The sequence below is a fragment of the Podarcis raffonei genome, chromosome 4 (assembly GCF_027172205.1).
Source record: "Podarcis raffonei isolate rPodRaf1 chromosome 4, rPodRaf1.pri, whole genome shotgun sequence".
Lineage (NCBI taxonomy): Eukaryota > Metazoa > Chordata > Lepidosauria > Squamata > Lacertidae > Podarcis > Podarcis raffonei.
In genome coordinates, this window is record NC_070605.1 from 6,964,624 (window position 1) to 6,987,789 (window position 23,166).

Here is a 23,166-nt window from a genome sequence, read left to right on the forward strand (position 1 = left end):
TGGTTTCAAATCCACTTCGCCAGGACAAAGCTTCAGGAGCCATTAAACAGCAGATACATGAAGGTGTATATGCTTTGACTTAGCAGGAATGGTCCCTTATAGAGTTAAAATGACTAATTTGAACAACTGCCCTTTTTAGAATGGTTTTTCACAGACATAAAAGACAGAGTTGGTTTTGTCCTCCCAGACTTTAAATTATATTATGAAGCTGCATGCCTGATATGGATTAGGGACTGGGTGAAGTTGGAAAAGCAAGAAGCATTAGAATTGGAAGGACATGACAATAGATTTGGCTGGCACGCATATTTATGGCATGGGAAAGGGAAGGTACATAAAAGTTTTTATAACCATATAATTTTGAAATCACTAATGAGTGTATGGGAGAGATATAAAGATTTGTTAGAACAGCAACCCCCTTGGTGGCTTTCACCACATGAAGCTTTACTGCTCAAACCACTTGGAAAGAAAGGAAAGTGGCTTACCTATGCTGACTTGTTAAAGGATCAAGAAGGAAAATGGAAACGAAGAGATTACGAGGAAATAAAAGACCATTTTCAGAGTTGGTTACAAGAAGACAATAAGAAATGATTTCGCTACACAACATCTAGATTTCAAAAGGAAGTCGTAGAAGGGAAAGGGAAGTTGCTGAAAGGTGCATATAGTATTCTGCTAGAATGAGAAACAAAAGATGAAGAGGTGAAATCAGTCATGATTAAATGGGCACAAGATATAGGTCATAATATAATGTGGGAAGGGAGGTTTTCTTTCTGGGGGGAGGGGAAAATGGGGGGAATGAGGATGATGTGTTTTTTATAAATTGCTGTTGAAATTCCTAATAAAAAATATTCAAAAAAAAAGTTGAGAACCATGGGGCTATATAAATTCTAATTGGAATCAGTTTGAATTGGGCAAGTGTATCCAGGCTGCAATTATCTTTTTGGTCCCTTAGGAACTGTGGGGTTAGGCTCTGCGATCCAGAGCCTGTGGAGTCTGGTACTCTTACGCTGCGACTCAGCTTCCTGGACTTGTAGCAGAGAAACACAGCTTTGTGCTTGTGTGCATCTATACACAGCCACTTTCTAATCTAAGCAGCTTTATGTACAGAAGCAAAAATATGTACAGAAGCAAAAATAATTCATCCGTTCTGGGAGCGGCAGATATCGCTACTCCTTTCGTCTTGGTCAGAAAACGAAAGCAGAAAGACAAATAACAGATCCCGGATGTAAGGATCTCCACCCCTCAGTGGGCACAACATAAGCCTCTGAGCTGTTTTAACCCTGTAAGCTCTGATTCTCCTCACACCTCCTCTTGTCTTGCACTGCTGGGGCTCGTAAGCAGCAACACTTACCCCCAAAACAACCCTGCACAGAATTCACTGTGCCTCTGGAAACCCATCTGCCAGATTCTGCTGGCTTGGACAGTACTTCAGCATCACCAAGCCTGACTGGACATTCCGACACACATTTTGGAAACGTATGTCCAAATGTTTGGTTCTGGCCTTAAACTGCCCAGACTCTGCCAACTTCAGACAGGGTTGATTATCCTCCCAGACAGTGACGGGCAAACAACAATCCCCGCAGATTTCTTGGACCAAACACGTGTAAAACTCTAGTTCTCTGCAAAGCTCTGACAACGCACTGAATTCAGCTTCAGTAGAGGAAAGCGCAATGAGACTCTGCTTTTGGGACTTCCACCCAACTAGAGTGTCCCCAAACTTTATTCCCATCCTAGGCACGGACTTCCAGATTCGCCCAGTCGCTATCAGTCCAGCACGTAAGTTTGGTTTCACCCTTAGCCAACAGTTTGAGACAGAAATCTTTGGTATCCTGCAGGTAACCCAGCATCCTCTTGATACCATTCCAGGCACTCACACTTGGCCTTGTAGCTTTCCTGCTGAGCAGATTGGTAGCAAATGCTAGCGTATGTCTGGTCTGCTCCACTGGGAGAGATACAGCAAACTACCCAGAGCTGACTGAAAGATCTCAGTGTTTTCGAACTCGGCACATTCCCCTAGCTGTCTTTCACGTAGCTTGTCTCCATGGGTGTACTGACCCCTGCACATTCAGACATTCTGAACTTCTCAAGCAACAGCTCAAACTGGCCTTTCTGACTTCCGTCCTGGGACCTATCTATCTGGACGCCTAGGTAAACTTTCACTGGATCTAGGTTTTTGAGTTGGAAATGTTTTCCAAGCTCTGTGGCAAACCCTTGAACCTCTTTCCCTGTCTTTGCCACATAGATTGTATCATCCACAAAAATCAAGACCACCTCTTGTGACTCTCCTGACCCTTTCAGGTACAGGCAGCTATCAGCAAGACTCCTCTTGAAACCCATGCTCTCTAAGGCTTCATTCAGACACAAGTTCCAGTTCCTGGCCGATTGCTTCAGACCGTAAATGGACTTATGAAGCTTCCACACTGCATCTGGCCTATTGCTCTCAAGCCCTGGAGGAGGATGCATGTACAGATCCTCCTGGAGGTCTGAGTTCAAATAGGCTACATCCACATCAAAGTGATGCACCTGATGACCTCTCTGTGCAGCAATGGCTAAGAGCATGCACAGACTTTTACTTCTGGAGGTAGGAGCATACACCTCAGTGTAAGGCAGCAGTTCCACTGCGTAAACCCTCTGGCTACCAGCCTAGCCTTGTACTGTGGTTCTCCAGTTCCTGTGGGTTTAAGACAGTAAACCCGACGGCTGCTCACGGCCTGCTTGCCTGCTGGCAGCGTCGTGATGGAGAACACACCTAGAGACTCCATTGAGTTCATTTCCTTCTGCATTGCCTCTTGCCACTTCCTGGCTTCCTCTTCAGGCAACTTCTGAACTTCCTCAAAACTCTCTGGTTCACACTGAGCCACACCAATCCACACGCTAGTGACCTCAAACCTTTCAGGTGGTTTTCCTTTAGTAGTGTGAGCTGAACACCTCAGCACAACCTCAGGTACCCCCTCTGACCCACTAGGGCCAACTAGTGTGTCCTTGCTCTCCCCTCTGACTTACTGCGCATTCTGGATTTCTCAACTGGACTTGTGGGTGAGAAGGAGCACTCTTTGGCTCTAGCTTAACAGCTTTAGGAGATGCCCTTTCCTATTCCTGCTCTGGGTTGGGACTCTGAGCCTCAGCAGCAGGATCAGTTTCTACCTTTCCTTCATCAGCAGAGTCAAGCAGACTCTCTGAAAGAATGTCTGGATTCCCATGTATGCATTTCCACCCACTCTGCTCACAGAACTCAGCACTCCTGCTGACTAGAATCCTAGACTGATTGCCTTCTGGATAGGCAAATCTCCACCACTTGGTCCCTGGCTCATACCCACAAAGGATCATTCTCTGGGACCTAGGGCCACCCTTTCTGTGTTTGGCACAAGGACCCAAGCCTCACATCCAAACACACGGAAGAAATGCACCTTGGGCTTAGAATAGAATCATAGAATCATAGTGTTGGAAGAGACCACAAGGGCCATCGAGTCCAACCCCCTGCCAAGCAGGAAACACCATCAGAGCACTCCTGACATATGGTTGTCAAGCCTCTGCTTAAAGACCTCCAAAGAAGGAGACTCCACCACACTCCTTGGGAGCAAATTCCACTGTCGAACAGCTCTTACTGTCAGGAAGTTCTTCCTAATGTTTAGCTGGAATCTTCTTTCCTGCAGTTTGGATCCATTGCTCCATGTCCGCTTCTCTGGAGCAGCAGAAAACAACCTTTCTCCCTCCTCTATGTGACATCCTTTTATATATTTGAACATGGCTATCATATCACCCCTTAACCTCTTCTTCTCCAGGCTAAACATGCCCAGCTTCTTGCTGTGCAGCAGAAAATAGGGTGTGTCCCCTACTACAGAACTGTAAGAACGGTTCAGTGAACGATGTGGATTTCCACGCTTCCAGCCAAAACCGCTGGGGCAACCCTGTGTCAAAGAGCATGGTTTTGGTTGCCTCCTGCAGCATTCTCTAACTGCATTCTGAAACTCCATTCTCCTGAGGAGAATTTGCTACAGTCAACCTGTGGTGTGTGCCTTTCTGGCAGAAGAAGTTCTGCAACGCAGACCTGGTGAACTCTCCACCGCGATCTGATTGAAAGCCCTTGACCCGCAGTAAGAACAGTAGTTCTCACTGCCGTTATCCAGTCTTTCACCAAAGCAGCAGCCTCTCACTTGTGCTTCAGAGAGAAAATCCACCCATTTCTGGAATAATCATCCACCAGAGATAGCACAAATTTGGCCCCGCCCAGACTGGCAACTGGCATAGGGCCGCAAAGGTCTGCATGGACTAGCTCAAAAGGTTTTGTGGTTACTCTGTCAGATCTAGGATAAGAGCACGTCTGAACCTTGGCTTTCTTGAAGGCACCCTGCATTCCAGGTATTTGTCACATGCCTTCGTCTTGCACCCCTCAGTGCACCCTGGGACCTTCTTCACGTACCCCCAGTTGATATGTGACATTCTCCGCTGCCAAACGCCATGATGGCACCCATCATGAATGGGAAGGTTACCACACTGTGCTTGTGCATCCTCAGTGGGACCTTTACGTGCAATAGGTGATTCTAGCACAAACAGCCTGTCTTTGCACTCAACACTGACCAGTTGTCGCCCACCTCTGGAAATGGAATAAACATTATTTTCAAAACACACTTTGAACCCAACATGGACAAGAGAGGAAACAGAAAACAAACAGCACTGCATCTCTGGAACGACATAGGCCTCAATCTCTGCCTGTAAAAAAGAACAATAAACAGAGCCAGACATAGCGCTTGGAACCATCTGCAAGAGTTACACTTCTTCCAGTTTTCACAGCCTTGCAGTTCCACAAAAAACCACTAGATAGCGATGGCATGAGGTGGTGCCTGGCCCCACTGACAATCACCCAGCTCAGCACGTGGCCCTGGTCGCAGTTTTTCAGTGTTGCCATAGCAGCAGCCAAATGATACTGTGACGACATATCTCTGCCAGTTTCCTTGAGACCTTTCGAGGCTTCCCACACTTGGCAGCTCCTGTTACCTGGTTGCCAAAGAAAACGGCCTTGGAGACATCCTGTGGCTCCACTGGACAATTCCGGACCAGGTGGAATTCAGAGCCGCACCGCAAACGCATCGGGAAGAAAAAGCTTTCAGTCTCTTCACTTCTCCCTTCTCCCTTCACCCCCACTCTTGGGTGCAGCATAGCCTGGGCCTGCTCACCCTCCAGCTTTCTGCCTGGAATGCCTATAATGGCAGCAACTTTTTAAAAAAGTAATATTTTGAGCTCGTAGTTCAATTTCCCAGCAGCTCCCCTTGCCCCGGAGAACACTTTTAGCATTCCATCTCCTCTACCTGTGGCATTCTTCAGCAGTGGGTAAAGTGACCTCTTCGCACCGGATGTCCATTTGGTATGGCTCTTTCCAGGGTTTTGCCTGCTCATTGTGTTTGTCTTTCATTTGTTCTCCTATGTGTGTTGCCAGTAGAAGCCACAATTCTGTGGGTACTCTAGGTGGTGCAGAAAGTTGGCAGCTATTCCCTACATCCACAGGTCTCAGGATGGTTACAACATAAAAAAACAAAATAAAAACACAAAACACCACATTTTAAAAGGGCATTAAATGTCAATCAGCCAAAGGCCTGGTTAAAAAAGTGTGGATTTGCCTGGCTCCTAAATCTGTACAATGGTTTTTCTAACCTTTGTATGGATTCTTTGATGGGAAGTAAGATTGGCCCTCTGACTGAAGCTTTTTCCACATTCCACACACTGATATGGTTTCTCCCCTGTATGAATTCTTTGATGTGAAGTGAGATTGTGGCTGTGACTGAAGCTCTTTCCACATTCCACACACTGATATGGTTTCTCCCCTGTATGAATTCTTTGATGGGAAGTGAGATTGGTGATCTGACAGAAGCTCTTTCCGCATTCCACACACAGATAGGGTTTCTCCCCTGTATGAATTCTTTGATGGTAAGTGAGACTGGAGATCCGACTGAAGCTCTTTCCGCATTCCACACACTGATAGGGTTTTTCTCCTGTATGAATTCTTTGATGGGAAGTGAGATGGGAGATCCAACTGAAGCTCTTTCCACATTCCACACACTGATAGAGTTTCTCCCCTGTGTGAATTCTTTGATGGGAAGTGAGAGAGGAGCTCTGGCTGAAGGTCTTTCCACATTCCATGCGCTGATAGAGTTTATTTCCAATGAGATTTTGTTGATGGGAAGTGGAATTGGAGCTCTGATTGCAGCTTTCTCCACACTCTAAATTTTTACGCGGCTTCTCCTCTCTGGGGATTTTATCGTGGTCACCTTTGTTCTCAATTTTTGATTCATCACAATCTGCAATGGAGACAAAAAGGGATTAGAGCCTCAGGAACAAATGGAGAACTGAAGGAAGTTGGGCTTGTGTTCATTACCTGTGTTGTTTGTCATTAACCATCATATTTATTATTATGTTCTGATGAGTTGCTGAATGTTGGTTTGTTTGATATACAGTAGTGGTCAAAATTGTGGAAGACTTTTGGAAAAAAGTGTATTTCAGAGTTTTGATGGCTTATAACACCACTTCATTTGGAATGGACTGGGAATAGCCCAAACATTAACCCATTCAGAAATCTATGGAGCCGACTAAAGAAACTTGTTAATCAGAGGCAACCCAGCAATAAAGCCCAATTAACAGAGGCAATAATTCAATCTTGGTTTCACATTATTAGAGCTGCAGAAAAAAAAACTTGGTTTACTTCATGGGAAAGCGTTGTAAGGCTGTAATTAAAGCTAAAGGTTACCAATGGTTACCAAAAGTTTCACGTTTTTTCTTTATGACTGCTGTTCCAATAAATACTCCTTCATAAAAGTCATTACACTACATTCTTCATTAAATTATCTTTCCATTGATATATAATTTTATGGTATTACTCCACACAAAAGTGGTGTTATGAGCCATCAAACCTCAGAAATACACTTTTCACAAAAGGTTTCCACAATTTTGGCCAACAGTATAAGTTGTTCATTTTAAGTTAATGTTCTTTTTATATGGCATCAGAATATTATTATTTCTGTTTCATGTTTATATATGTGTTGGAAGCCGCCCAGAGTGGCTGGGGCAACCCAACCAGACGGGCAGGGTAGAAATAAAAATGACAGCTTTGTTCTGGAGCTGACAGAGGCTGGAATGTATGAAAGCAAGCAAAGAGAGATAAGGAAACAGGAATGTGAGCTGGAATGTGAGAGGGAGGAGGGGCAGCCGAGTGGCAGAGCTTCAGAGAACAGAGAGCAGGCAGCAGATAGCAAAGATCCACAAAATATGAATCTTAGCTCAGAGACAGAAGGGGAGAGGCCAGGAATGGCTAGCCTAAAAACTAGAAGGCGCAAAAATGTCAGTGAGAGGAGGGGGAAAGAGGGGAAGCGAAAGGGTTTTTTCCCCTCTTGGAAGAAGAGGAAGGGGCAGAGTTTAGACTTGGCAACTGCAAACTTGGAAGTCAGACATGGAGTGAAAGAGCTCCGGAGTGATTTATGTGTTTGAGCAATAAACCCGAGATAATTACTGCCGGTGTCTTGCTTCTGTGGGAGAGCCAAGCCATTACAAAAAATTATTATTATTACTACAGTGGTACCTGTTCTGGAAAAAATTAAGTTTGTAAACCGAGGTACCACTGTATCATCCTCATCCTCATCACTGCTACTACTACCTGAGATTCCATAAGCCTAGCTCTTCTCTGGGATGGATTTTGTTTGGCCCAGTCATGGCATCCCCTCCATCTCCAATGTCACTCCTTGTTATGGCTTGGTCTCTCCCACAAACGTGAGACGACTCTGGCTGTTAATAATTTCAGATTTATTGCTAAAACAACAAACTTGGACGGAGCTCCTCTACTCTTCGTCCTCCCCACAAGATGGAGTTGCCCAGACTGAGCTCCTCCCCCTTCCCCAGCACGGAAGCCCCCACCTTCTCTTCCAGTATCTTTAGAGCGTCTCTGCCACTTTTCAGATCCTACGAGATTTGGCAGAGAATGCTTCCTGCATTCCAGTGTCTGACTCACTCCTGTAGCTCTCACACAGCTGTCTGTCACTCTGTCTCTCTTTTTCTTCTCCCCTTTGTTCAGAGCTCAGATGACAGTTCCTCTTCCCCTCCTCTCTGCCTTCCGCTGCTAACTCTCCTCACCCTAGGCCTGCTTCTTCTCTGGCTGGCAGCACCTGAGCTTCGCTGCCATTCGGCTCTTTGGTCAACCCAAGACTGACAGGAGCAAAAACAAAAACCTGAAGCTACTTATCTTTCCTAACAATTCTGAAGCTGACATTGAAGATGGCCTGGGAAGTTCAGACCAGCCCAATCCTGGTAGAAAAAGGAATAATTTCAGGAAGGTTGTTCAAAGGAAAAACTGGGGGTGGGGGTGTTAGGTTCCCAGGTGTTATAGGGGGTGCTGTTGAGCTCTGTAAAAATAGATGAGGTTGGTCCCATTGAGATATTTTTTGAATTTCCAGGCAGATATGACGATACCACAGGGAGCCTTACCAAGAGAGGCCAGGATCCCACGATTCTCCTCCATGACATCCTTATGCAGAGCTCTCTGGTCAGGATCCAGCAACGCCCACTCCTCGTCCGTGAAATGAACAGCGACATCTTCAAAGCACACTGAACCCTAAAAGAAAAAGGGATATGTCCTCCTCTGAGACAGCAGAAATATGATCTGCTACACAATTCTCTGTTGTTTCCTTCCTGTACATTGCGATGTTGTTTCAATAGGATTGCTTTGCTGCACATTTTAAATATGGATGCTAATTTTAAGTTTTAATAATGGGTATTTGTCTTTGTGCAATAGGTGGTACTCCACATTCTGTTTTTCAAGTCATTCTGCCTAGGCAAGCATTCCAGTTTCCCCAATGGAAGGATCGACTTTTCCCTCTCCTCCTGAGCTGTTCTGGGGAGTTCCCTCCCAATGCCCTAGAGCCAAATTCAAGGGATTCATGGAGGCATGGAGAGGGGGAGAAAAGGGGGGCAGGTCCCATTTTGCAGCCGATGCAGCTAGTTAGGTGAATCCAGGCCACTATTTGTTCTGATTTGTTCACTACGTAAAACCGATTTTAGCATTCAATGATCAATCTAGAAATAAAATAAGCCTGTTTTGGATGGCCATCTGTCTTGGATGATCTAGCAGAGATTTCTGCAATAAACGGGGTCTCCTGGCTCTGAGAGACAAGCAGGGAGGGTGGCTTCTGGCATCCTTCTCCTGACTCACCTCTGCCTCCCAACCTTCCTCTCCCACTCGCCTCCTTCCTCTTCTGCCTCTGATTCTGCACTGCATTCTGCCACAGAGTTTTCCAGCTCACTAAGCCCTGTTAGCCTTTCAGCTTCTGACACCTCCTCTCCCCAGCCTTCTCCCTTTCCCCCCTCTGACCACCCATCCTTCTTCTACCTCCACTCCTTCGGCTCTGAGCCATCTTCCCTTCCTGGTTCCCCAGCTGCTTCCTCCCACCACTCCTCTGTCCCCAACCAGTCCATGACATTGCTCCATCCCTCGGCCTCTGTCCCCACAAGGCAGCTACCCCTGACCTGATCTGGTTCCTCAACTGCTTCTTCCCTTCTGCCCCCATGAAAAGACGGATCAGGAGGTCTTGCCGGCATCATTCTGTCACCTGCAAGAGACAAAAGGTAAACAGGACGCCAGGAGTGTCTGCTTCTCTCACAGGTGAAACAGGGCATCTCTAACTGCAGATGGGCCTTTGAGAAATCCTTACCTGCTGAGAGCATTTGGACGTTTGTGCCCATTTCATATGTTTGTGGTGCAAAAATACATCTCCCCTCCTCTGGACCCTTGTTCCCAACTGTCTCCCCCCAAAACAAGATGAAAAGAACCCTCAGATGAGTTGGAAAACCAACAGAATGAGACCAAACAGAGAAAACCACCTTCCTCCTTACCCAGTGGCCTCTCTCTGGTGTCCAACGGAGGCCTCTCTGCCTCACAGGAATCCATGTCCATTTCTGCAAAGAGATCCTTTCCCTGAGAAAGAAACACGGATTAAAAACACAGAAAGGTGAGAAATATTAGAAAGAGAATGGCAAAAAGTTGAAGGGTGTGAGATCTCATTCCATAGATGCTTTCCTAGAAAATGGATGGGTCATCAGCAGATCATTATGGGATGTTCTCTGTCCTGTTTGGAGCCCCTTGGGAGTATCCAGACGAAAGTCTCTCTCACCTGCTTTCTCTCCTCTGCCTGACACCTTCGGCCAGGGCCACTGCCTGGGAACTGCTCTCCGCTCCGCATTCCCTCACCCAGCTCTCCATCTCCAGGGGAAGGACAGCCAGGAACTGCTCCAAGATCACCAGGTCCAGCATCTCAGCTTTCGTGTGCCTTTCCGGCTTCAGCCACTGGTGGCAAAAGTGGTAGAGTCGACTGCAAACCTCTCGGGGTCCTTTGGCCTCCTGGCAGCAGAACTGCCTCAACTGCTGGCTCTGCACCTCTGAGCAGAGGGTGTCCTCCTCACCCAGGATCTTCTGCACTGGGTTTTCCCAAAATCCCCCACTGCTCCCAGTTTGGCTGGCATGGCCTCTTCCTGCTTCGGGGAGAACTGAGTCTCGCTCATCCATTTGTGCGCCCAGGAAGCCTCTGAAAGATTGGAAGGAACCCTTCGGTCTTCTGACAAGTTCTGCCCTTCTAAATGAGAAGCTGTAGCATATCCTAAAAAGCAAATACATTGTTCTGTTACAGAATTTGTTTGTGCGGAGGGTGAATGGTTCCCTGAGGAAGCATGGATGAGTCTTGCTGGGAACCAGGGCTGGACTGCACCGCATCTGAGACCATGAGCTATCTTTTGAAAAGAAAGAGCAGGGAGAGGAGAAGAAATAGGTCTCTAGCCTTCTAGCAATGCAAAATGTGGAGGCAACTGAAGGGATTTCTGGGAGATTAATCAACCTGGTTTCGCTGCCTTCCAGTCAATGCATGAAGTCAGAACCAACAGACAAGAGAATTGTTTGTATCTTGTGAAAAATGGATGCTTGGCTCCAGTGGGGGTCCTCACCTGGGGGTCCTCAGGAGTTGCTCTCCCCACTCCCCTGCTTCTGTCTCCTTTTCTTGTACTTGGACTCTCTGCCACTCTCCAGACAGACTCCTGGGGTGGGGTCCCTTTTTCTTTGCTCGGAGGGCCAGGTATGTATCTGACCAACCCCCTGAGAGCCAAGTGGGAAAAGCCAAAGACATCTCCTTTGAAATTTAGGTGGGTTATTTTTTTATTTTAATATTACTATTACTATTACTATTATTATTCTGTTAGATAGCTTGACACACACACACAGCCATTCATGCCAAGGTTCCTGGAGGCTCAGTGAGTAGAATCATAGAATCATAGAGTTGGAAGAGACCACAAGTGTCATCGAGTCCAACCCCCTGCCAAGCAGGAAACACCATCAGAGCACTCCTGACATATGGTTGTCAAGCCTCTGCTTAAAGACCTCCAAGGAAGGAGACTCCACCACACTCCTTGGCAGCAAATTCCACTGTCGAACAGCTCTTACTGTCAGGAAGTAGCAGCGCCCATTTCCGGCTGCTTTGCCAGCAACAATCCCTTTGGGACAGAGAGGACGTGGTCCTGGGATGCCATGCTCTGGGTGCGAGGGGATTGCTGCAGTGGCCTCCGTGGGGAGCTGCCCTGGGAGACGACTGGGAAACTGGTCTGCAATGCAGCAGCCAGACTAGGGGCTGGGATCCCTCTCTTTGTTCCTGGCCTTTCTCTCCCACCTTTCCTTCCTTCCTTCCTTCCTTCCTTCCTTCCTTCCTTCCTTCCTTCCTTCCTCCACGTGGGGTTTTCTTTGGGGGGGGCTAGTCCACCTCCTCGTCCAGCTTTGGAAAACCATTTGCACATGTTTCCTCTGTTGTGCAATGAGGCTGAGCGATGTCACACAGAGTTAAAGTCCCAGGGACTCCTTTCTTTAAAGAAGGGAGATTTCGTGGGAGTCAGGGATCCTCTGATCTGCAGGAAGGAGAGCGTGGCAGACCTGGCCCCTCCCTGGCAGGACCCTCTCCTCCCTGACTTGGGGTCCCCCCCCTGCAGGAGCAGATCAGGCTCCCCAAGCACCCTCTCCTGCTGCAGCCCTGGGACCCCCACCGTCTCCCCACTGCACCCTCTGGGGGGAGAGAGAGGAGACTCACCAGATCCCAGGAGGGGACAGCGAGGCAGCCCTTGCAGGAGAGACCCCAAAGCAAGGAAAGGACTGGGGAGGGAGGGGCCTTGGCTCTGGAGGACCTGGCCTCCCTTGCCTCCTGTCCTCTCTAGGAAGGCAGCTCACTTCCCTTTAACCCTTGCCAAGCCGAGTCCCTCCGGCTCAGCCCTCTCTCGCTTGGCAGAACCTCAGATTTCTATTATTTTTTATGGATTAAGGGGGCAGCTGCCCCCCTGGCTACGCCCATGCCCAGATATCCTTTGGGGGTGAGGCTCTTGGCTGGACTCTGAGCATCTCCCTCCCTTGGCCAGAAACCAGAGGAAGAGCTTGCAGGGAAAAGGGCTTTGCAGGAGGCAAGGAAGCTCCTCCTAGAATTCAGGGGTGGAGAGATAGGAGGGGATCCCAGGGTCATCTAGTCCAACCCCCAGCAATGCAGGAATTTCAGCTAAAGCATCCATGGCAGATGGCCGTCCGATCTCTGCTTAGAAACCTCCAAGGAAGGAGAGTCCACCACCTCCCAAGGGAGACCTTTCCCCTGCCCAACTGCTCTTAGATGTCCCTCAAGGCAGCGGGTCCTGAGTTCTAGCCCTGATGAAACAATCACACTGGCTACCAAGGAGGAACCTAGTGAATTTCAAAATAAATTAATCCTATTATCATCATAAATAATACTTTCTCATGCATGCTTTTTATGCTAATAAAAAAGTATGCCATTTCCCTTTCCAGAAATGCTTAATTGCTAATTCAATGGACTGAAAATGGATTGTTATTTTTATGTTTAGGGAAGCTTTTAATATTTGATGGACTATTGTATTTTAATATTTTGTTGAAAGTCGCCCAGAGTGGCTGGGGAACCCAGCCAGATGGGTAGTGTATAAATAAATTATTATTATTATTATTATTATTATTATTATTATTATTATTATTTAAATTGATCAGGTGAGTGTTCTCCTTTCGAAAGAAGCAGGTGGAATCTCTACGGTTGCTAATAGCATAACGTTGAAAGTGCAGGGAATTATGGGGAGCCCTAGAGCATCCGCTTGGCATGCAGAATGTCCCAGGGTCAACCCCTGACATCTCCTACAAGGGACCCCCCCAGGGTCGTGAATGTGGCCTGCACGGCCATTTCAGAACCCGCCAAGTGTCCGAGGCTGAAAGCATGTATAGATGGTATATTACACCGGTTAAGCTAGCAAAAATGTATAAAACATGTAATAAGTGTTGGAAATGTAAAGAAAAAGAAGGATCATTTTATCATATGTGGTAGGAGTGTAAGAAAGTGAAGGGTTTCTGGGAAATGATATATAATGAATTGAAGAAGATGTTGAAATATACATTTGTAAAGAAACCGGAAGCCTTTCTGTTAGGAATAAGAGGAAGAGAAATAAATAGAAGGGATAATAAAGTTTTTCAATACGCAGTAACAGCAGCAAGAATATTGATGGCCCAAAAATGGAAACAGGAGGAACTACCGACTCTTGAAGAATGGAGAATGAAACTTATCGACTCTGCAGAACTGGACAAATAACTGGGAAGATTAGGTATCAACGGGACCACAAGTTCATCGAGGACTGGGGAAAATTTGTAGAATATCTGAAAAGTATATGTGATGAACAAACAACGCTAGTGGGATTTAAAGAGGCTTTGTGAAAGGTAGAGGAGTATTGTTAAGCAGAAAGAGTAAAGGTAATATTAAAATGCAATATCAAATTTAGAAAATGTGTAAAAATGGGAAAATACGGATGATTGGCAGAGAAGCTGATGGAAGTCCAAAAAGTTGAAATTTGTGAAAAATGTTTGATATTGGAATTTGTATAATGGAAAAAATTTAATAAAAATTATATATAAAAAAAGAAAGAAAGAAAGCATGTCGCCGTCAGCTCAGTCAGTCCCCGCACAGCACTGAGGTAAACGCCACAGGCGTGGTGGCTGCTCTACCAATGAAAGGCCAGGGGTTTCGCCTGGGGACGGGAAAGTGTTGTCTTTTGGCTTGAAGAGTGAAGTTGAGGTTCCTTACGTATCCTTTAAAGGTGGGAGAAGGAGGTATAGTCCCATTTCTGTGAGTGGAGAAGAGGTCTTTCCACTCCTGTGATTTACATGCTCTGAAAGTTGGGATCTGTTTTGATACTTAAATTTTAAAAGGGTGGAGTGGAACCGGATATTGACCATCTCCTTAGCCTGGGGAGCCACATTCTGGTAGAAGGAGGCCAGGATTTGCCCCCAAGGCCTGGGATGTCCCTCCTCCCCTGCAGTAGGACTTGGAATCCAGGAGAAAACTCTTGGAATAGCCTTGCCAGGTGCTCAGGGACGGACTCACCTGTCCCCATGTCCTTCTCTTTACAGATGTGCTGCAAACTGTGTTAAAATGTGAAATCAAGCTTTATTTACAGCGGAAAATAACAAAGAAACATGGCGTGAGCTGTCTTCCACAGCCGTCTCCTCCTCGGTCAGAGTAAAAGAAAACAAAGGATGGAAGTGATTTACAGACTGACTTCCATTCTTACACAGACAGTACAGAAGGTGTAAACATGGATATCATTTTACACTAGTAATGGGAGAATGAAATACTGACAGTTTGACCCCCAATTTGGTCCACAGCCAAAGTTGGCAACCCTCATAGTCCAGGAGTGCCAGGGACTCTGTGGTGAGGGCAGTGGGGGCCGCTTTGGCCCAGACTGGCCCCTGACTCTGAGGCATCTTTCCTCCCGCAGGACCTCCGATGTTACGCCCTCTGTGACAATGGGGAAGAGCGGAAACTAGCGGCCAACAGCATCTCTACTCAGCTGGCCTTTGCCCAAAGGTTCCCCCATCTCAGAGCAAGTAGCTCTCCCTCATGGATTCAGTCCTTTCATCACTTCCATCTCCCCAAGAGGCTCCCAAGGCTACTCATCCTCTGCAGTTGAGAACAGACCTAACTGAAAAGAACGGCTTCCTCTTCTGGTGACACCAGAGAATTCTAGAAGACATTCACCCTTTCCATAGCATTATGGATGCACGATTCCCACAGGCAAGTTTCTTGGCAAGACAAGGGCCTTTCCTGGCCATAGAGTGTCCTCCTCAGCATCCCCAAAGAAGGAGCTGGGTTGCAAGAGCTGCAGCTAATGGGGGGGGGCTGTCCTCCCCCCTCCCATCTCACCTGGCTGCTAGGTAGGAAAGCAAGACCCAGAGAGAGTTGTGGGAAACCCCGAAACCAGCTTGCTCTGTGCTGGAGCCAAAGCTGCCACTAATTTAGAAGCAAGATCTGTTTGGGTGTTGATGCTGTGAGCCCCTCCGTCCTACACTCCGGTTGTGTATACGAGTAAATAAAACTAGATATCATAAAGACGCCACAGTCTCCGCTGATTTTCGTTCCAAGGAAACTGAATCTGGGGAAGCGCCTGGGACCCCTGGAATCTCACCGCTCAGAGACTGGGGTAGTTTGCAAATACAAACACACACACACACAATAATTTGTGCCTGTGTTCCTAATAGATAACTAAGTGTGAAGAGCATGTCATGTGCTTTAGCAACAGCCCTCCTGTAAATAAGGAAATGCAACCCCCATTGCTGGTTGACTCAAAAAAGCAACAAGGGAATCTGCTCTGGTGTCCCATGAGGTCTGTGGGGCCCTTAAGTAAGAGGAGCCACTTTTAATAACTGAATTAAAGAAATTTTAACATAATCAAACATTCAAATTACATTTTGCAATTTCAATTAACACCCCCCCTCCGTGTCTTTCTCCAACTTCCCTTACTGGTTTATAACACCTCTGTTTCTTTTGCTTATAAATTTGTATTCCTTATATATTAAAATGAAGATTATAACATTTGTCTCTTCTTCTCATTTTTACCTCATAATTGTATTTTCTGTTTGTATTTGTCCACTGTAAGTGTATCACTCAAATCCTGCCAGTGAGTTCGTTTCTATGCATTGTTTCTGTATATACATCTTAAAAGGTTCCCAATCTTTTAAAAAGTCATTATAGTCCTTATCTTTAAGTCTCTCAGTTAGCTTCACCATTTCAGCGTATTCCATCAACGTTTCTTGCCAGTGTTCTTTCGCTGGTATTTCGTCGCTTTTCCATCTTTAAGCTAGTAAAATTCTGGCCGCTGTTGTCACATACATGAATGGATTTCTCTTATCTTTTTAGTAAATCATGCCCTAAAATACCTAATAAAAACGCTTCTGGTCTTTTAACAAAGATTATCTTAAACATTTTTTTTCATTTCATTATAGATCATCTCCCAATAGGTGGAGCCAGGTGGGCCCAGGTCCAGGTGAGGGGGGGTTGCCATGGTGACAAGGACCACAGACTTGCAGGCGGCCATTTTGGGTTAGTAATGAGGCGAGTGGAGAAGAGAGCAGTTGGTGGCAGTTGACGGAGGACAAGGCGAGGCAATCAGTGGATTCTTGTTTTCTCAGTTTCTTATTTCGCTTCCTATTTCATTTATTACTTGTTTTTTCTCTTCTTGAAGATGTGCCAGAGGCTTTCTTCATCCAGCAATGGTGAGTATTGGAGGAAACAAGAGTAGGGAGAGCATAGCTGTCAACGTTTCCCTTTTTTGAATAGGATTCCTTGCAAGAATAGGGAAAAGTTGACAGCTATGAGGGAGAGGATCCGAAAGACCTGCTCCCCGCTGCCAGGGCTCTTTGCCCCCCAATCTGCACTCTCAGCAGTGAGGAACTGACAGCCTGACTTTTGCTGGAGCCAGAGCAAGATTTCTTGCTCCAGGTGATGCAGAACTGCCAGGCAGCTGCCCTGAGAGTCCTCCATCCCCTTCAAGTGTCCAAGCACCGGACAGCGGAGGCCGTTCTGGGGAGGGACCCCCATGGGGAGGTGGGGGAGGGAGGGGCTTTGGGGAAGGGGTTGTCCGTCTGCCGGAGAGGAGGACCCTGCTGGCCTAGGTTCACGTATCCTGTTTGAAAGTGGAATCATGTAGGGACTTCCTGTGAAAATCTTGGTCAGGAATGCAGTTCCTACAATGGAGGCATGTGCAACACTACTACACTGTGGAACTGTAGTAGGCTCCAATTTGGACTTTATGAACATATGTGGAACAGTAACTAGCAGACATTTGGTCTTTATGAATGAACTGATTTATTGGGACTTCCGTCTATATTATTGCACTGTATGTGTTGTTTATGTGGCAGATAAACATTTGATATTGTGATAAAAATATATAGAAGAGTATTGTTTATGTGAATGCACAGCCGGTTACGTCTTGTGTTTGTCGAATGTATTTCATGTAACGCAAGGTTTGTTGTTGTTTCGCAAATTCCTAGAATGGAGGCATGTGCAACAGGTCAATCGCGATCTACTGGTTGATCCACAACTCTGGTCACTGCTCCCTGAGAAAAGCTCAACAACTCTGGGCAAAGACAATGGGTAGATGACTGGCAGGTTTTTTATTACTGGGAGTAGATCTCAGTCTCTTGGAAGTTGGACGTCCCTGCTATAATGCATAGGTAAAGGGACCCCTGACCATTAGGTCCAGTCGTGGACGACTCTGGGGTTGCGGCACTCATCTTGCTTTGTTGTCCGAGGGAGCTGGCTTACAGCTTCCGGGTCATGTGGCCAGCATGACTAAGCCGCTTCTGGCGAACCAGAGCTGCGTACGGAAATGGAAGGCGAAGGGGTAGATTTAAGAGACCAAATTCCCAAGAGCATAAAACCTGTTCAGTCAGTTTAAAATCCACTTTCCCAGTTTGATGTCCTAAGACATGTATCTCATTCAGCCCACATTTTACCAGCTTCCTCACATAAATGTCACAGAGGACTTTGTCAAAAGCCTCACTGAAATCAAGATGCACAATTTCCACTGCAGTCCCCTGATCGACAAAGTTTGTACCTACATCCAAAAAAAGAAAATGAGAGATTTCTCTGGCTTGACTTGTTTTTGAGAAAGCCATGCCTTCATCCTGTATGTTGTAAAATCTTCAGATGAAGGGTGAATAAATTTTGAAAATAAAAAATGATGATATTGACATGTGCAAAGGAAGGAGATTTATGTATTTATTTAATTTGTAAACCAATCAACCCAGTGGTGCCGACTTGAATAAAATATTGGTGGGGGGCCAGGTAAGGCCCGCCTTGCACTATCAATCAAATGATGCATGCACACCATTTGAATGGCAATGCCTATAATGGCAGTAACTTTGTAAAAAAGTAATATTTTGAGCCCGTACTTCAATTTCCCAGCAGCTCCCCTTGCCCCGGAGACACTTCTAGCATTCCATCTCCTCTACCTGTGGCATTGTTCAGCAGTGGGGAAAGTGACCTCTTCACAACGGATTTCCATTTGCTATGGCCCTTTCCAGGTTTTTTCCTGCCCCTTGTGTTTGTCTTTCATTTGTTCTCCAATGTGTGGTTCCAGAAGAAGCCACAATTCTGTGGGTACTCTAGGTGGCGCAGAAAGCACCTAGAATCTCCCTAGAGGTTGAAGTGCCGACCAAACTACAGTTTTGAGCTCTCTAAATTTCAATTAGCAATACTGGGGGTGGTTCACATTCAGGGGCAGCGCTTTTGTCCAGCAGAGGCTTGTTGAATTCAAGCCAAAAGCCAGAGGAATTGGCCACCCTCCAGGTGACCGGCTTGAATCCTTGTTGACCTCCCTGTCAGCGACTCCCAGCAAGACCAGGGGAGGTCTTCAATCGGCGATCCTCCTCTAACGTGAGAAGAACACACCACTTCTCCCCCTCCCATTGCCAGGGAGGGGAAAGAGACAGACAGAAATGTATTTACATGCTTTTATTCCTGTCTTTCCAGCAGTACAGAGAAATCGTGTCTGTACCCTCTCATCACCAACTGCAGAGAGAGAATAACTCCACCCATGTACATCCAGTACAGGGCATGTGCCACTCTGAGCTAACATCCGGTGCTCAGTGCACAGAATAGACTGTCCCTTGTTCCCACGGTACATTCCCATAACATCAACATCCTGTTTTGCATTCCAGCCACCTGGAGCTCGCTTCTGCATTGCTCCTTTTTCGTAACAAGGGTGTCACAGGGCCAGCCTAATTTCCCTTTAAAGCAAACTTGGGTCTCCAGCTGTTCTTGGACTACAACTCCCATCATCCCTAACTAGCAGGACGAATGGGGAGGGATGATGGAAACTGTAGTCTGGGAGCTGCTGGGGACCCAAGTTTGGCCCGTAAAGATGGGACCTGTCCACATTTGTATTTTCTTGTATTTTGTTTTCTTCGTGACCTTTGTGCGTTTATTTTTTTTAATTTTCTAAGAGGGCAAATTGAAAGAGAAGTTGTATGGAAAGTTGCAGAAGAATAAAAGGTTGCATTTGGGTAAAAAACAGAAAAAACCTGGGGGGTGGACTTGTGGCGATCACACAGGGTCCCCGGACGTTTGCCGTCTATTGATCCCTGTGCCACCACTGTGATCGCTTCCCCGCTGCCACCAGCCCATTTCTCTCGGGTACACACTGAGTCCAGACAGTTGTTAACATTAAACCAAATAAACAAGTTTATTTTATAAGCATTAACAAGTTTATGGTTTCAGATAATTTTTCTTGTTAGTTTCTTAACCTTAGTTTCTTTACTGGCCTATACCTTCCTAATACCTTCTAATTGATTATCCCAGCTGTTTAACTGACTCCTCTTAACAGATTCTCTCACTCTCTCACATCACACTAGCCCAACCCACAGACTTATCCTCCCTCTCCCTTCTCTAACTCCAGACTCACTTCTTAACAACTCTAACTCCTCCCCTTGGGTTCCTATTGGTTAATCATTTTATACTTAGTTAACCCTTTCCTTATGACCCAGTATGATGTCATACACCTAGGAGGGCAAACGCCACAGGCCTCCTTAAATATTTTATGGGGGGGAGACGCCTAGGTCTTTAAGCATTGGCACCTATTCCTATACCTACAGGTCTCAGGATGGTTACAACAAACAAACACAAACACCACATGTTAAAAAGGCATTAGATGTCAATCAGCCAAAGGCCAGGTAATAAAGGTGTGGATTTCCTGGCTCCTAAAGCTGTATAATGGTTTTCCCGACCTTTCTATGAATTCTTTGATGGGAAGTGAGACTGGAGCTATGACTGAAGCTCTTTCCACATTCCACACACTGATAGGGTTTCTCCCCTGTATGAATTATGTGATGGGAAGTGAGACTGGAGCTATGACTGAAGCTCTTCCCACATTCCATGCACTGATAGGGTTTCTCCCCTGTATGAATTCTTTGATGAGAAGTGAGATGGGAGCTGTGACTGAAGCTCTTTCCACATTCCATGCACTGATAGGGCTTCTCCCCTGTATGAATTCTTTGATGGGAAGTGAGAATGTACTTCTTCCTGAAGCTCTTTCCACATTCCACACACTGATAGGGTTTCTCCCCTGTATGAATTCTTTGATGGGAAGTGAGATGGTAGTTCTTCCTGAAGCTCTTTCCACATTCCACACACTGATAGGGTTTCTCCCCTGTATGAATTCGCTTATGGGAAGTGAGATCGGAGCTCTGACTGAAGCTCTTTCCACATTCTACACACTGATAAGGTTTCTCACCTGTATGAATTTTTTGATGGGAAGTGAGATGGGAGCTATTGGTGAAGCTCTTTCCACATTCCACACACTGATAGGGTTTCTCCCCTGTATGAATTCTTTGATGGCAAGTGAGATCGCAGCTCTTCCTGAAGCTCTTTCCACATTCCACACACTGATAGGGTTTCTCCCCTGTATGAATTCTTTGATGGGAAGTGAGATGGGAGCTCTGACTGAAGCTCTTTCCACATTCCACACACTGATAGGGTTTCTCCCCTGTATGAATCCTTTGATGGGAAGTGTGAGAGGAGCTATCAGTGAAGCTCTTTCCACATTCTACACACTGATAGGGTTTCTCCCCTTTATGAATTCTTTGATGAGAAGTGAGACTATGGCTGTGATTGAAGCTCTTTCCACATTCCATGCAATGATAGGATTTCTCCCCTATATGAACTCTTTGATGGGAAGTGAGACTGGAACTGTGACTGAAGCTCTTTCCACATTCTACACACTGATAGGGTTTCTCCCCTGTATGAATTCTTTGATGAAATGTGAGAATGTCCTTCTCCCTGAAGCTCTTTCCACATTCCACACACTGATAGGGTTTCTCCCCTGTATGAATTCTTTGATGGGAAGTGAGATGGGAGCTCTTCCTGAAGCTCTTTCCACATTTCACACACTGATAGGGTTTCTGCCCTGTATGAATTCTTTGATGGGATGTGAGATTGGAGTTCTGACTGAAGCTCTTTCCACATTCCATGCACTGATAGAGTTTATTTCCAATGAGATTTTGTTGATGGGACGTGGAATGGGAGCTCTGACTGCAGCTTTGTCCACACTCTAAATTTTTACGTGGCTTCTCCTCCCTGGGGATGTTTTCGCGGTCACCTTTGTTCTCGATTTCCGATTCATCACAATCTGCAATGGAGACAAAAAGGGATTAGAGCCTCAGGAACAAATGGAGAAGAACTGGAGAGAGTTGGGTGTGTGTTCATTACCTGTGTTGTTTGTCATTAACCAACATATTTATTATGAGATTCTGATGTGTTGTTGAATGTTGCTTTGTCTGATATACTGCAGTGGTCAAAATTGCGGAAGCCTTTTGGAGAAAAGTGTATTTCAGAGGTTTGCTGGATCAAAACTCCACTTCTTTTGGAGTAATATTATAAAATTATATATCAAGGGAAATATAATTTAATCAAGAATGCAGTTCAACAAAGATTGTTTATTTATCCGTATTCTATCAAACATTGTAGCCAAATAACCAGAAAAAGGAAGCACAACTTGCTTAGGTTGACTTTTGTCAGTGTGTTACGTGATTGCTAACAAGTTGGTTGGTTTTTTTGTGTTCTTTCATTTAGTGAGGTTGTAAAACATAATAAAATTATAGAAAAGGCACAAAGAGTTGACTGCTCACCCAGAAAGCGATGTAAAATAGTACTATTAAGTGAACAAGGCTACAGTTATGAAGAAATTAGAAGTGAGATTGGGGGAAACATAATCAAAGCTGGCCTTTCTATATTTTTGAAGAGGTATAAGGAGACTCAGTCACTACAAAATAAGACCGGTAAAGGCAGGATGAGGTGCACAAAGGCAAGTGACGATCGAAGAATGGAGAGACTGTCCCTACATGACAGAAAAATATCATCTGGGTGTATACAAGATGACATGGCGAGATGCAATGTGCAGTTGAGTACCAGGACTGGTTTAAAGGATAGAATTCCAAGGAAAAAGCAATTGCTATCCCTCAAGCAAAGCTTGAAAAGATTAAAACCATGTTAACCGGACAGTGGAACAATGGGACAGTGTTATTTGGAGGGATGAGACCCAAATCTCCTTGCTTGGTAGTGACGGCATGAAATACACAAGGAGAAGAATCAGAGAAGATTTACATGCTACTTGCATTACACCAACCGTGAAACACCCAGATAGTGTGATGATCTGGGGTTGGATGGCAGGAAAAGGTGTGGGCAGAATTTGCATCATTAATAGGAATGTAAATGCCCCAAAATACATAAATGAAAAACTTTAGCCCAAACTGAAGCATTCCGGAGGTGATCTTTTCCCCAGGTACTGAGGCATTTATATATATTTATATAAACATTTATTTATATATTTATTTTCTATTTCAACAGGAAATCTATGGAGCCAACTAAAGAAACTTGTTAATAAGAGGCAACCGAGCAATAAAGCCCAATTAACAGAGGCAATAATTCAGTCTTGGTTTCACATTATTAGAGCTGCAGAACTAAAAACTTGGTTCACTTCATGGGAAGGCATTGTAAGGCCGTAATGAAAGCTAAAGGTTACCAATGGTTACCAAAGGTTTCACGTTTTTTCTTTATGACTGCTGTTCTAATAAATACTCCTTCATTAAAGTCATTGCATTACATTCTTCATTAAATTATCTTTCCATTGCTCTATAATTTTATGGTATTACTCCACACAAAAGTGGTGTTAGGAGCCATCAAACCTCAGAAATACACTTTTCACAAAAGGTTTCCACAATTTTGGCCACTAGTATAAGTTGTTCATTTTAAAGTTAATGTTCTTTTTATATGGAATCATATTATTATTATT

The 23,166-nt window shown here is 45.4% G+C and overlaps 2 protein-coding genes, 1 long non-coding RNA gene and 1 pseudogene across 13 annotated transcripts in view; all 4 read right to left on the bottom strand.

Annotated features, from left to right (window-relative positions):
• Positions 1-23,166, bottom strand: part of LOC128412239 (zinc finger protein 850-like) — a 104,280-nt pseudogene that overhangs the window by 70,017 nt on the left and 11,097 nt on the right.
• Positions 4,593-8,971, bottom strand: LOC128412234 (gastrula zinc finger protein XlCGF49.1-like). 2 transcript variants are annotated; one of them, XR_008330039.1, is made up of 3 exons: positions 8,464-8,971; positions 4,993-6,290; positions 4,593-4,948 (listed from the first exon to the last, which is right to left on the bottom strand). XR_008330039.1 is itself a non-coding variant. In XM_053385119.1 (2 exons), exons 1-2 carry the CDS (start codon positions 8,495-8,497, stop codon positions 5,620-5,622), a joined length of 705 nt encoding a protein of 234 aa, XP_053241094.1. In that variant the 5' UTR covers positions 8,498-8,971; the 3' UTR covers positions 4,593-5,619. The 2 variants fall into 2 exon arrangements, 1 of the variants encoding a protein (XP_053241094.1); XM_053385119.1 differs by having other exon boundaries at positions 4,593-6,290.
• On the bottom strand, positions 9,521-10,166 carry LOC128412243 (uncharacterized). The gene is made up of 3 exons (XR_008330042.1): positions 10,146-10,166; positions 9,868-9,949; positions 9,521-9,584 (listed from the first exon to the last, which is right to left on the bottom strand). It is a non-coding gene; the product is annotated as an uncharacterized LOC128412243 (long non-coding RNA).
• LOC128412207 (zinc finger protein 420-like) overlaps positions 19,457-23,166 on the bottom strand; it is a 378,482-nt gene continuing 374,772 nt past the window's right edge. For all 10 annotated transcript variants that reach the window (XM_053385067.1, XM_053385065.1, XM_053385069.1 and 7 more), the window contains one exon: positions 19,457-20,104. In XM_053385067.1, coding sequence (XP_053241042.1) covers positions 20,078-20,104 — 27 coding nt within the window. In that variant the 3' untranslated portion in view covers positions 19,457-20,077. The remainder of the gene's footprint in view (positions 20,105-23,166) is intronic.

Coding starts and splice junctions, on each gene's coding strand:
- LOC128412234 (XM_053385119.1), bottom strand. CDS start 8,497: ATGGAGGAGAATCGTGGGATCCTGGCCTCTCTTG. Junction 6,291..8,463: donor TGGGATCCTGGCCTCTCTTG/GTAAGGCTCCCT, acceptor TCTCCATTGCAG/ATTGTGATGAATCAAAAATT.